Raw genomic sequence first — 14,380 nt, 5'->3', positions numbered from 1 at the left:
TCGGGACACATTGGGACGCGTCGGGACACGTTGGGACGCGTTACGGTGTCCCTGAGCGGCTCCCGGGCGCCGGGAGACGCTGCGACACGTGATGACACGCGTGTCTGCACGCCCCAACACGCGTGACGACACGCCATGACGCACTGTGACACGTCATGACACGTTGTGACACGTTACGGTGTCCCCGAGCGGCTCCTGGGCGCCGGGAAACGCCGCGACACGCGATGACACGTGTGACCGCACGCCCCGACACGCGTGACGACGCACTGGGACACATCGGGACATATCAGGACACATCGGGACACGTCGGGACACGACACGGTGTCCCCGAGCGGCTCCCGGGCGCCGGGAGATTCCGTGACACGTGATGACACGCGTGAACCGCACACCCCGACACGTGTGATGATGTGCTGGGACACGTCGGGACACATCGGGACGTGACGCGGCGTCCCCGAGGGGCTCCCGGGTGCCGGGAGACGCTGTGACACGTGATGACACGCGTGACCGCACGCCCTGACACGTGACAACACGCCCCGACACACGTGATGACGCCTCGGGACACGTCGGGACACATCGGGACGCGTTACGGTGTCCCCGAGCGGCTCCCGGGCGCCAGGAGACGCTGCGACACGTGATGACACGCGTGACCGCACGCCCCGACACGCGTGATGATGCACCAGGACGCATCGGGACACGTCGGGACACGTTGGGACACGACACGGCGTCCCCGAGCAGCTCCCGGGCGCCAGGAGACACCGTGACACGTGATGACACGCGTGACGACACGCCCCGACACGCGTGATGAGGCGCCGGGACACGTCGGGACACGTCGGGACGTGACACAGCGTCCCCGAGCGGCTCCCAGGCACCAGGAGACGCCGTGACACGCGATGACACGCGTGACGACACACCCTAACACACGTGATGAGGCGCCGGGACACGTCGGGACACGTCGGGACGTGACACAGCGTCCCCGAGCGGCTCCCGGGCACCGGGAGATGCCACGACACGCGATGACACGTGACACGGTGCCGTGTCACCCCCGGATGTGCCACCACGCGCCAGAACATGTGACAACATGCCATGACATGCCGGGACATGCCATGACATGTCGTGACACGTTACGGTGTCCCCGAGTGGCTCCCGGGCGCCAGGAGACGCCGTGACACATGATGACACGTGACACGGTGCCGTGTCACCCCCGGATGTGCCACCACGTGCCAGGACATGCCAGGACACGTGACGCGGTGCCGTGTCACCCCTGGATGTGCCACCACACGCCAGGACACGCCAGGACACGCGATGACACGTGACATGTCACCGTGTCACCCTGGGACACCACGACACGCCGTGAACACGCCAAGAACACGCCACGAACACGGGGGGACGCGTCGCCTCCGGGCACCCAAGGGTGGGCGCCCACCTCGGGGTGCCCCGAAAGTGGGTGCCCCGAAACGGCCCCAAATTTGGGTGCCCCAAAAGTGGGTGCCCCGAAACAGCCCCAAAAGTGGGTGCCCCAAAAGTGGGTGCCCCAAAACGGCCCCAAATTTGGGTGCCCCAAAAGTGGGTGCCCCAAAAGTGGGTGCTCCGAAACAGCCCCAAATTTGGGTGCCCCAAAAGTGGGTGCCCCAAAAGTGGGTGCTCCGAAACAGCCCCAAATTTGGGTGCCCCAAAAGTGGGTGCTCCGAGTTGGGTGCCCCAAAACGGGTGTCCGGAATTGGGGCGTCCCAAAATCGGGTGCCCCGAATTTGGGTGCCCCCAGTTGGGCGCCCACCTCGGGGTGCCCCGAATTGGGGACCCCGAAACCAGGTCCCCAAGTTTGGGTGCCCCAAAACAGCCCCAAAATTGGGTGCCCCAAAAATGGGTGCTTCGAGTTGGGTGCCCCAAATCAGACCCCAAATTGGGTGCCCCAAAAGTGGGTGCTTCGAGTTGGGTGCCCCAAATTAGGGACCTGGAACTGGGTGCCCCAAAAATGGGTGTCCCCAGTTGGGTGCCCCCAAATTAGGCGCCCCAAATCGGGTGCCCCAAATACGGGTGTCCCCAAATGGGTGCCCACCCTGGGGTGCCCCAAATCAGGTGCCCCAAAAATGGGTGTCGCGAGTTGGGTGCTCACCTTGGGGTGCCCCAAATTAGGGACCCGGAACTGGGTGCCCCAAAAGTGGGTGCTCCGAGTTGGGTGCCCCAAATCAGAGACCCCAAATTGGGTGCCCCAAAAATGGGTGTCCCCAGTTGGGTGCCCACCCTGGGGTGCCCCAAACCGGGGTGCCCCGAATCCCAGCCCCCCCCCCCAGCTGCCCCCCCAGCACCCTTGGGTGCCCCCCCCCCCACCCATGGGTGCCCCCAAACCGCGGGTGCTCACGGGGCGGCAGGTCTCCTCGGTGAGCAGCGTCTCCCTGTTCTCCTCGGGGAGACACTCGAGGGCGTCGAAGTAAAGCCACTGCGTCACCGGCATGAACTTGCCCGAGCAGGCCTGCGGGAGAGGGGCCCAGGCGTCCGGGTGAGGGGCCCAGGCGTCCGGGAGAGGGGCCCAGGCGTCCGGGTGAGGGGCCCAGGCGTCCGGGGAAAGGGCCCAGGCGTCCGGGAGAGGGGCCCAGGTGTTCAGGGAAGGGGCCCAGGCATCCGGGTGAGGGGCCCAGGCATCCGGGTGAGGGGCCCAGGCGTCTGGGGAAAGGGCCCAGGCATCCGGGTGAGGGGCCCAGGCGTCCGGGAGAGGGGCCCAGGCGTCCGGGAAAGGGGCCCAGGCGTCCGGGTGAGGGGCCCAGGCGTCCGGGTGAGGGGCCCAGGCGTCCGGGAGAGGGGCCCAGGCGTCCGGGGAAGGGGCCCAGGTGTCCAGGAAAGGGCCCAGGTGTCCGGGAAAGGGGCCCAGGTGTCCGGGAAAGGGCCCAGGCATCCGGGAGAGGGGCCCAGGCGTCCGGGGAAAGGGCCCAGGCGTCCGGGGAAAGGGCCCAGGTGTTCGGGAAAGGGCCCAGGTGTCCGGGGAAAGGGCCCAGGTTTCCGGGAAAGGGGCCCAGGTGTCCGGGAAAAGGGCCCAGGCGTCCGAGAAAGGGACCCAGGCGTCCGGGGAAGGGGCCCAGGCGTCTGGGTGAGGGGCCCAGGCGTCCGGGGAAGGGCCCAGGTGTCCGGGAAGGGGCCCAGGTGTCCGGGAATGAACCCAGGCGTCCGGGAAAGGGGCCCAGGCGTCCGGGAAAGGGGCCCAGGCGTCCGGGAGAGGGGCCCAGGCGTCCGGGGAAAGGGCCCAGGCGTCCGGGAGAGGGGCCCAGGTGTTCAGGGAAGGGGCCCAGGCATCCGGGTGAGGGGCCCAGGCATCCGGGAGAGGGGCCCAGGCGTCCGGGAGAGGGGCCCAGGTGTTCAGGGAAGGGGCCCAGGTATCCGGGAGAGGGGCCCAGGCGTCCGGGAAAAGGGCCCAGGTGTTCAGGGAAGGGGCCCAGGCATCCGGGAGAGGGGCCCAGGCGTCCGGGGGAAGGGCCCAGGCGTCCGGGAAAGGGGCCCAGGTGTCCGGGTGAGGGGCCCAGGTGTCTGGGAGAGGGGCCCAGGCGTCCGGGTGAGGGGCCCAGGCGTCCAGGGAAAGGGCCCAGGTGTCCAAGGAAGGGGCCCAGGCGTCCGGGTGAGGGGCCCAGGCGTCCGGGAAAGGGCCCAGGTGTCCGGGGAAAGGGCCCAGGTGTCCAAGGAAGGGGCCCAGGCGTCCGGGAAAGGGCCCAGGCGTCCGGGAGAGGGGCCCAGGTGTCCGGGAAAGGGGCCCAGGCGTCCGGGAAAGGGGCCCAGGTGTCCGGGGAAAGGGGCCCAGGCGTCCGGGGAAAGGGCCCAGGCGTCCGGGAAAAGGGGCCCAGGCATCCGGGTGAGGGGCCCAGGCGTCCGGGAAGGGGCTCAGGTGTCCAGGGAAGGGGCCCAGGCGTCCGGGAGAGGGGCCCAGGTGTCCGGGAGAGGGGCCCAGGCGTCCGGGAAAGGGCCCAGGCATCCGGGGGAAGGGCCCAGGCATCCGGGGAAGGGGCCCAGGCGTCCGGGTGAGGGGCCCAGGTGTCCGGGGAAGGGGCCCAGGCGTCCGGGGAAAGGGCCCAGGTGTCCGGGGAGGGACCCAGGTGTCCGGGGCAGGAACCCAGGCGTCCAGGAAAGGGCCCAGGCGTCCGGGGAAAGGGCCCAGGCGTCCGGGGTGAAGGGGCCCAGGCGTCCGGGGCGAGGCAGGGGGCCCAGGCGTCCGGTACCTTCATGACCTCCTGGGCGGCCAGGCCGCCGATGAAGGCGTTGACGGGCGCCAGGTCGCCGCTGGCCTGCAGCGCCAGCTCCCGCAGCAGCTCCTCCTGCAGCTCGGCCCCGGGGAAGAGGCCCCGCGCCAGCGCCAGCACCTCCGCCGCGTCGCCCTGCGGGGACATCGCCGCCCGTCACCACCGGGGACACGCCGGGGGACGCGCCGGAACGGGGAGGAACATGGAGAACGTGGAAAACATGGAGGAACATGGAAGAACATGGAAGAACATGGAGAAACATACAGAACATGAAGGAAAATGGAAGATCTGAAGATGATGGTGGAACGTGAAGAAACGTAGAGGAACATAAAGGAACGTAGAGGAACACGGAGAGCATGGAAGACACGAGAAGACGCGGAAAACACGGAAAAACATGAAGAACAAGAAGGAAGATAGAAGATCTGAAGAACGTAGAAAGTAGAGAAACATAGAGGAACATAGAAAAGATGGAAGACATGGGAAGACATGGAAAACATGGAAAAACATGGAGAATAGGAAGAAAAACGGAAGATCTGAAGAACATGGTGGAACGTAGAGAACGTGGTGGAACGAGGAGGAACGTAGGGGAACATGGAAAACATGGAAGACGGGAAAACATGGAGGAACACGGAGAAAATGAAGGAAAACAAGATCTGAAGAACATAGTGGAACGTGGAAGAATGTAAAGGAACATGGAAAAACATAGAGGAACATGGAGAACATGGAAGACATGGGAAAACACGGAAAACATGGAAGAACATGAAAAATAGAAAGGAAGATAGAAGATCTGAAAAACATGGAATGTAGAGAAACGTAGAGGAACATGGAGAACACGGAAGACATGAAAAGACATGGAAAACAGAGAAACATGGAGAATAGGAAGGAAGATGGAAGATCAGAAGAACATGGTGGAACAGGGAAGAACGTAGATGAACATGGAAAACATGGAAGACGTGGGAAAACATGGAAAACATAAAGAAACATGAAGTACGCGAAGGAAGATGGAAGATCTGAAGAACATAGTGGAACATAGAGAACATGGGGGGAGGTGGAGGAACGTAGAGGAACATGGAGAACATGGAAGACATGGGAAAACATGGAGGAACACGGAGAAAACGAATGAAGATGGAAGATCTGAAGAACATGGTGGAACGTGGAGAAACGTAGAGGAACATGAAGAACATTGAAGACATGGAAAAACATGGAAAACATGAAAAACATGGAAGAATGTGAAAAATGCGAAGAAAGATGGAAGATCTGAAGAACATGGTGGAACGGGGAGAACATGGGGGGACGTGGAGGAACATAGAGGAACACGGAGAACATGGAAGACTTGAGAAAACATGGAGAAACAGAGAAAACGAAGGAAGATGGAAGATCTGAAGAACGTGGTGGAAGGTGGAGAAACGTAGAAGAACGTAGAGGAACATGGAGAACATGAAAGACATGGGAAGACATGGAAAACATGGAAGAACATGAAAAACACAAAAGAACATGGAGAATCATGGAGGACGGAAGACAGAGAACATGGAATGTGGAGGAACATGGAAAACATGGAGGGACGTGGGGGGATGTAAAGGGATGTGAAAGGACATTGAAGAACATGGAAAACACGGAGAAACACGGAGAACGTGGAGAGATGCGGGACACGGAGAACATACGAAACATGGAAAACATGGAAAAACGTGGAGGACATGGAAAATACGAGCAACGTGGAGAACACGGAGAACACGGAAAACATGGGGGGATGTGGAGGAACGTAGAGGAACATGGAGGACATAAGAAACGTGGGAAAACATGGAAAACGAAGAATATGAAAGAATATGGAAGACGAAAGATGTGGAGAACGTTGTGGAACACTGAGGAACAGGGAAACACGGAGGAACATGGAGAGACACGGGGCACGGAGAACATCGAAAACACGGAAGACAGGAAAACGTGGAAGACACGGAGAACACGGAGGACACGGAGAACGTGGAGAACATGAAGAACGTGGAGGACATGGAGAACGTGGAGAACGTGGGGGAACATGGAGGAACGTAGAGGAACGCGGGGAATGTGGAAGACATGGAAAACACGGAGGAACATGAAGAACACAAAGGAAAACGGAAGACACGGAGAACATGGTGGAACGTAGAGGAACACGGAAAACATGGAGGGACGTGGGGGGACATGGAGACGGGGGACACGGAGAACATGCGAAACACGGAAGAACATAGAGAACATGGAGAGACACATGACACAGAAAACATAGAAAACAGGGAAGACATGGAAAAACATGGAGAACATGGACAACACGGAGAACATGGAGAACACGGAAGGACGGGGAACATAGAGGAACATGGGAAGACATTGAAGAACACGGAGAACACGGAGAGACACGGGACACAGAGAACACAAGAAACACGGAAGACGCAGGAAAACGCGGAGAACACGGAGAACACGGAAGACATGGAGACCGTGGAGGACCCGGGGGGACACGGAGCAACACAGGTGACATAGAGGAACCCGGAGAAACACGTATGACCGACGGGCTCATGCCGTGACGCGTTTTTGCGTGGTTTTGGCATGTTTTTGGGTGGTTTTGGCCCATTTTGCTGTGTTTTCCCGCGCCGTGGCGTGTTATCGCGTGTTTTTAGCGTGTTTTGGCCATTTTGAGCCCATTTCAGCATGTTTTCCCGCACCATGGCGTGTTATCGCGTGTTTTTAGCGTGTTTTGGCCATTCCGGGCCCGTTTCAGGCCCGTTTTGGCATGTTTTCCCGCACCATGGCGTGTTATTATGTGTTTTTAGCATGTTTTGGCTATTTCGGGCCTGTTTGGGCCCATTTGGGCATGTTCCCCATGCTGTGGTGTGTTATTGCATGTTTTTAGCGTGTTTTGGCTGTTTTGGGCCCGTTTGGGTGTGTTTCCCACGCCATGGTGTGTTATCACGTTTTTAGCATGTTTTGGCCATTCTGGGCCCGTTTGGACCCAATTTGGCGTTTCCCGTGCCATAGCGTGTTATTGTGTGCTTTTAGCGTGTTTTGGCCATTTTAGGCCTGTTTTGGCATGTTTTCCCCCACCATGGCATGTTATCACATGTTTTTAGCGTGTTTTGGCCGTTCTGGGCCCGTTAGGGCCTGTTTCAGCATTTTTCCCGTGTCATGGCATGTTATCGCATGTTTTTAGCATGTTTTGACCATTTCAAGCCGGTTTCGAGCCCGTTTGGGGCCGTTTGGGCGCGTTTCCCGCGCCGTGGCGTGTGCTGGCGTGTCGGGGCGTGCCGTACCTGGTGGCAAGGCCATGGTGACCACCCATGGCACCGCAGGAAGGCGTGTAGCCCCCCGCTGTGGCATGTTATCACGTGTCTTTAGTGTGTTTTGGCCGTTTTGAGCCTGTTCGGGCACTTTTCGGCGTGTTTCCCACGCCATGGCATGTTATCATGTGTTTTTAGCATGTTTTTAGCGTGTTTTGGCTATTCTGAGCCTGTCAAGGCCCATTTTGGCGTGTTTCCCGCACCGTGGGGTGTTATTGTGTGTTTTTAGCGTGTTTTGGCCGTTTCAGGCCCGTTTTGGCATGTTTTCCTGCACCATGGCATGTTATCGTGTGTTTTTAGCATGTTTTTAGCGTGTTTTGGCCGTTTCGAGCCCGTTCCGAGGCTGTTCGGGGCCGTTTGGGCGCGTTTCCCGCGCCGTGGCGTGTGCTGGCGTGCCGGGGCGTGCCGTACCTGGTGGCGGGGCCGGGGGGGCCTCCCGTGGCGCCGCAGGAAGGCGTGTAGCGCCTGCCAGCCCCGGTGCAGGGCCTCGGGCCGCGTGGCCTTGGCGAAGTCCGTGACCACGAACGCCGGCTCCGCCAGCGAGTCCCGCAGCCGCTTCTGCGAGGGGGCAGGACACGCGTGTCAGGGCGTGTTGAAGCGTGTCAGGGCATGTTGGGGCAAATGAGGGCGTATCGGGGCATGTAGAGGCGTGTGGATGCATGAGGAAGCGTGTTGGAGCATGTAGAGGCATGCCAGAACATGCAGAAGCATGTTAGAGCATGTACAGGCATGCTGAAGCATGTAGATGCATGTTAGAGCATGTCAAGACATGTAGAAGACATGTTAGAGTGTGTAGAAGCATGTTATGGCATGTCAGGGCATGTAGGGGCATGTTAAGGCCTCCAGAAACATGTTAGAGCATGTAGAGGCACGTGGAAACATGTTGGAGCATGTACAAGCCTATAAGTGCATATCAAAGCATGTAACAAGCATGTTAAGGCATGTAGAGGCATGTTGGGACATGTAGAAGCATGTTAGGACGTATGAAAGCATGTTGGGGCATGTCAAGACGTGTAACATGGGTGTTGGGGTGCACAGAGACGTGTTGGAGCGTGTGGAGCCGCGTCAGGGCACAGAAAGACACGTGGAGGCATGTTAGAGCGTGTAGAAGCGTGTTTGGCTGCACGGAGGCCTGTAGAAGCGTGTTGGAGCGTGTAGAGGCGTGTTGGAGCGTGCAGAGGCGTGTTGGGCACTCGTGGAAGCACGTTGCAGCCCACGGAAGCGGGTGGAAGCGTGTTAGGGCGTGTCAAAGCGTGTTGGAGCATGTAGACGCATGTTCAGGCGTGCCGAAGCACCCCGGAACGGGTAAAGGCGTGTTGGAGCGTGTACAGCCGTGTTGGAAGCGTGTTAGGGCGTGTGAGAATATGTTGGAGCGTGTTGGGACGTGTAGAAGCGTGTTGGGGCGTGTGGAGGCGTGTTGGGGCGTGTGGGAGGGCTCCCAGTGGCTCCCAGTCCCCCCCAATCCTCTCCCAGTCCCTCCCAGTGCCCCCTAACCTCCTCCCAGTCCCCTCCCAGCGCCTCCCAGTTCCCCCCAATCCCTTCCCAGTCCCTCCCAATCCCCTCCCAGTGCTTCCCAGTGCCTCCCAGTCCCTTCCCAGTGCCTCCCAGTCCCCCCCAGTGTCTGCTAATCCCCCTCCCAGTTCCTTCCCAGTCCCTCCCAGTGTCCCCTAACCCCCTCCCAGTGGTTCCCAGTCCCCCCCAATCCCCTCCCAGTGCCTCCCAGTGCCCCCTAATCTCCTCCCAGTCCCTCCCAGCGCTTCCCAGTGCCCCCTAACTCCCTCCTAGTGCCCCCCAATCCCCTCCCAGTCCCCCCCAATCCCCTCCCAGTGCCCCCCAATCCCCTCCCAGTGCCTCCCAGTTCCCCCCAATCCCCTCCCAGTGCCCCCCAATCCCTTCCCAGTCCCTCCCAATCCCCTCCCAGTGCTCCCTAATCCCCTCCCAGTCCCTTCCCAGTGCCTCCCAGTCCCCCTCAGTGTCTGCTAATCCCCCTCCCAGTTCCTTCCCAGTCCCTCCCAGTGCCCCCTAACCCCCTCCCAGTGGCTCCCAGTCCTCCCTAATCCCCTCCCAGTTCCTTCCCAGTCCCTCCTAGTGCCCCCAACCTCCTCCCAGTGCCCCCTAGCCCCCTCCCAGTCCCTTTCCAGTACCTCCCAGTGCCTCCTAACCCTCTCCCAGTCCCTCCCAGTGGCTCCCAGTCCCCCTCCAATCCCCTCCCAGTGCCTCCCAGTGTCCCCTAATCCCCTCCCAGTCCCTCCCAGTGCCCCCCAGTCCCCTCCCAGTGGCTCCCAGTGGCTCCCAGTACTCACGAAGGCCACGTGCTTGGGCATCTTCACCTGGGTGACGACCCCTCCCCGCTCGTAGTCGCCGAAGCCGCTCGTGTCGCCGATGCTGAAGGTGTAGGGACCTGCGGGGGCGTCAGGGGCCCAGGCGTCCGGGCGCCGGCCCTCACCCCCGCCCTCCCGCGGGGCCCAGGTGTCCGGGAAAACACCCCAAAGGGGCCCAGGCGTCCGGGAACCACCCCACGAGGGGCCCAGGAGTCCGGGAACCACCCCACGAGGGGCCCAGGAGTCCGGGAAAACACCCACGAGGGGCCCAGGCGTCCGGGAAAACACCCGCGAGGGGCCCAGGCGTCCGGGAAAACACCCGCGAGGGGCCCAGGCGTCCGGGAAAACACCCACGAGGGGCCCAGGCGTCCGGGAACCAACCCACGAGGGGCCCAGGTGTCCGGGAAAAGACCCGCGAGGGGCCCAGGTGTCCGGGAAAAGACCCACGAGGGGCCCAGGCGTCCGGGAAAAGACCCACGAAGGGCCCAGGCATCCGGGAAAACACCCCAAAAGGGGCCCAGGCATCCGGGAAAAGACCCACAAGGGGCCCAGGCGTCCGGGAAAAGACCCACAAGGGGCCCAGGCGTCCGGGAACCACCCCACGAGGGGCCCAGGCGTCCGGGAAAACACCCGCGAGGGGCCCAGGTGTCCGGGAAAACACCCGCGAGGAGCCCAGGCGTCCGGGAAAACACCCGCGAGGGGCCCAGGCGTCCGGGAAAACACCCACGAGGGGCCCAGGCGTCCGGGAAAACACCCGCGAGGGGCCCAGGCGTCAGGGAAAACACCCACAAAGGGGCCCAGGCGTCCGGGAACCACCCCACAAGGGGCCCAGGCGTCCGGGAAAACACCCACGAGGGGCCCAGGTGTCCGGGAAAACACCCGCGAGGGGCCCAGGTGTCCAGGAAAAGACCCGCGAGGGGCCCAGGCGTCCGGGAAAACACCCGCGAGGGGCCCAGGTGTCCGGGAAAACACCCACGAGGGGCCCAGGCATCCGGGAAAACACCCGCGAGGGACCCAGGTGTCCGGGAAAAGACCCACGAGGGGCCCAGGTGTCTGGGAAAACACCCACGAGGGGCCCAGGCGTCCGGGAAAACACCCGCGAGGGGCCCAGGTGTCCGGGAAAAGACCCATGAGGGGCCCAGGCGTCCGGGAAAACACCCGCGAGGGGCCCAGGCGTCCGGGAAAACACCCGCGAGGGGCCCAGGTGTCCGGGAAAACACCCACGAGGGGCCCAGGTGTCCGGGAAAACACCCACGAGGGGCCCAGGTGTCCGGGAAAAGACCCGCGAGGGGCCCAGGCATCCGGGAAAACACCCCAAGGGGGCCCAGGTTTCCGGGAAAAGACTCGCGAGGGGCCCAGGCGTCCGCGAAAACACCCACGAGGGGCCCAGGCGTCCGGGAAAAGACCCATGAGGGGCCCAGGCATCCGGGAAAACACCCCAAGGGGGCCCAGGTTTCCGGGAAAAGACTCGCGAGGGGCCCAGGCGTCCGCGAAAACACCCACGAGGGGCCCAGGCGTCCGGGAAAACACCCGCGAGGGGCCCAGGCGTCCGGGAAAACACCCACGAGGGGCCCAGGCGTCCGGGAAAAGACCCGTGAAGGACCCAGGAGTCCGGGAAAACACCCGCGAGGGGCCCAGGCGTCCGGGAAAAGACCCCTTGAGGGGCCCAGGCGTCCGGGAAAAGACCCCAAAAAGGGCCCAGGTGTCCGGGAGACCCCCAAAAAAGGGGCCCAGGCGTCCGGGAGACCCCCAAAAAAGGGGCCCAGGCGTCCGGGACCTCCCCTAAAAGGGGCCCAGGCGTCCGGGCGCCCTCCCAAAAGGGGCCCAGGCGTCCGGGCGCCCTCCCACAACAGGGGCCCAGGCGTCCGGGCTCACCCAGCACGCGGATCTCCACGGGGCCGCAGCGGTTCAGCTCCTCCATCCCCTCGACCTCGGCGAAGGTGACGAAGTCGCCGCTCTCGAAGCCGTGTCGCGCCTCGTCCAGGCACGTCACCTCGCCCGGGCAGCCCTGGCGCCCGCGCCAAGAAAAGGGGCCCAGGCGTCCGGGAGCCGCTCCGCAACCCCCGGGTGTCCGGGGGGGGGCACCGAAACCCACCCGCCAGGGGCCCAGGCGTCCGGGAACCCGCCCGTGAGGGGCCCAGGCGTCCGGGGAGCCACCAAAATTCACCTATGAGGGGGCCCAGGCGTCCGGGAACCCGCCCGTGAAGAGCCCAGGTGTCCGGGAACCTGCCTGCAAGGGGCCCAGGCGTCCGAGGAGCCACCAAAACCCACCTATGAGGGGCCCAGGCGTCCGGAGAAGCACCAAAACCTGCCCACAAAGAGGCCCAGGCGTCCGGGGAACCCCCAAAACCTGCCCACAAAGGGGCCCAGGCGTCCGGGAACCTGCCTGCAAGGGGCCCAGGCGTCCGGGGAGACACCAAAACCCACCTATGAGGGGCCCAGGCGTCCGGGGAACCCCCAAAACCTGCCCACAAAGGGGCCCAGGCGTCCGGGAACCTGCCCGCGAGGGACCCAGGCGTCCGGGAACCTGCCTGCAAGGGGCCCAGGCGTCCGGGGAGACACCAAAACCCACCTATGAGGGGCCCAGGCGTCCGGAGAAGCACCAAAACCTGCCCACAAAGGGGCCCAGGCGTCCGGGGAGCCACCAAAACCTGCCCACAAAAGGGCCCAGGCGTCCGGGAACCTGCCCGCGAGGGGCCCAGGCGTCCGGGAACCTGCCTGCAAGGGGCCCAGGCGTCCGGGGAGACACCAAAACCCACCTATGAGGGGCCCAGGCGTCCGGGGAACCCCCAAAACCTGCCCACAAAGGGGCCCAGGCGTCCGGGAACCTGCCCGCAAGGGGCCCAGGCGTCCGGGGAAACACCAAAACCCACCCGTGAGGGGGCCCAGACGTCCGGGAACCTGCCCGCGAGGGGCCCAGGCGTCCGGAGAGCCACCAAAACCCACCCGCGAGGGGCCCAGGCGTCCGGGGAGCCACCAAAACCTGCCTACGAGGGACCCAGGTGTCCGGGAACCCGCCTGTGAGGGGCCCAGGCGTCCGGGAACCTGCCTGCAAGGGGCCCAGGCGTCCGAGGAGACACCAAAACCCATCTATGAAGGACCCAGGCGTCCGGAGAAGCACCAAAACCTGCCCACAAAGGGGCCCAGGCGTCCGGGGAGCCACCAAAACCTGCCCACAAAAGGGCCCAGGCGTCCGGGAACCTGCCCGCGAGGGGCCCAGGCGTCCGGGAACCTGCCTGCAAGGGGCCCAGGCGTCCGGGGAGACACCAAAACCCACCTATGAGGGGCCCAGGCGTCCGGGGAACCCCCAAAACCTGCCCACAAAGGGGCCCAGGCGTCCGGGAACCTGCCCGCGAGGGGCCCAGGCGTCCGGGAACCTGCCTGCAAGGGGCCCAGGCGTCCGGGGAGACACCAAAACCCACCTATGAGGGGCCCAGGCGTCCGGGGAACCCCCAAAACCTGCCCACAGAAGGGCCCAGGCGTCCGGGAAGACGCCAAAACCCACCCATGAAGGGACCCAGGCATCCGGGAACCTGCCCACGAGGGGCCCAGGCGTCCGGGAACCCCCCCCCACGAAAGGGGCCCAGGCGTCCGGTACCTTGGTCACCATGGAGACCATGGCGCTGAGCGGCTGCTCCCCGTTGGTGTCCGTCACCACCATGTCGTCCCCGAAGTCGCAGAACAGCTGCCTGCAAAGGGGGGGGGAGGGGAGGAGGCGTCAGGGGGCCCAGGCGTCCGGGCGATGCCCCCCCCCCGAACACATGCGTGAGGGGCCCAGGCGTCCGGGAACCCCCCCACGAAGGGCCCAGGCGTCCGGGAACCCCCCCAAAAAGGGGCCCAGGCGTCCGGCTCACCCGAAGAGGCCCCGCGTGTCGGCCACCACCAGCTTGATGCCGCGGCTGTGGCAGAAGTCGCCCACCCAGAGCTGCTCCTCCAGCGGCGAGTTGGTCAGCACCACCACCTGCGGCACACGCGGCCAACACGCCTCGCACACGCCTCGCGCACGCCTCGCGCACGCGCCCGCACGGGCTGCGCGCGCGTCCGGGCGGTGCTGCCCACTGCTGCCTGCGCGTCTCTGCCGTTTGAGGGGGAAATGGATTCGCACATGCATCGAACACGCTTCCACATGCATCGAACACGCTTGCACATGCCTTGCACATGTGTCCGCACAGGCTACACATGCGTCCAGGTGATGCTGCCTGCTGCTGCCTGCGCGTCTCCGCCGTTTGAGGGGGAAAACGGGGTCGCACATGCATCGAACACGCTTCTACATGCATCAAACATGCTTTAACACGCCTCACACATGTGTCCGCACGGGCTGCACATGTGTCTGGGTGCTGCTGCCTGCTGCTGCCTGCACGTCTCCACCATGAGAGAGGGAAACGGGGTCACACACGCATCAAACACGCTTCCACACGCCTTGACATGCCTTGCACACGCGTCTGCATGGGCTGCACGCGTGTCCGGGCAATGCTGCCTGCTGCTGCCTGCGCGTCTGCGCTGTTTGAGGAGTGAATGGGGTCGCAGACGCATCAAACACGCT

The 14,380-nt window shown here is 63.3% G+C and overlaps 1 protein-coding gene across 1 annotated transcript in view; it reads right to left on the bottom strand.

Annotated features, from left to right (window-relative positions):
- The window catches only part of UBA1 (ubiquitin like modifier activating enzyme 1), a 56,462-nt gene that overhangs the window by 31,459 nt on the left and 10,623 nt on the right, over positions 1-14,380 (bottom strand). The window contains 7 exon segments of the mRNA XM_067315117.1: positions 2,360-2,470; positions 4,200-4,355; positions 7,928-8,074; positions 9,820-9,917; positions 11,713-11,845; positions 13,436-13,526; positions 13,692-13,798. Of these exon segments, the coding sequence (XP_067171218.1) occupies positions 2,360-2,470; positions 4,200-4,355; positions 7,928-8,074; positions 9,820-9,917; positions 11,713-11,845; positions 13,436-13,526; positions 13,692-13,798 (843 nt within the window).

Source organism: Apteryx mantelli, chromosome 42 (assembly GCF_036417845.1).
Source record: "Apteryx mantelli isolate bAptMan1 chromosome 42, bAptMan1.hap1, whole genome shotgun sequence".
In the NCBI taxonomy this organism is placed as follows: Eukaryota; Metazoa; Chordata; class Aves; order Apterygiformes; family Apterygidae; genus Apteryx; species Apteryx mantelli.
The sequence above is the reverse complement of the archived record's forward strand: the minus strand, read 5'-3'. Positions and strand labels throughout refer to the sequence as shown.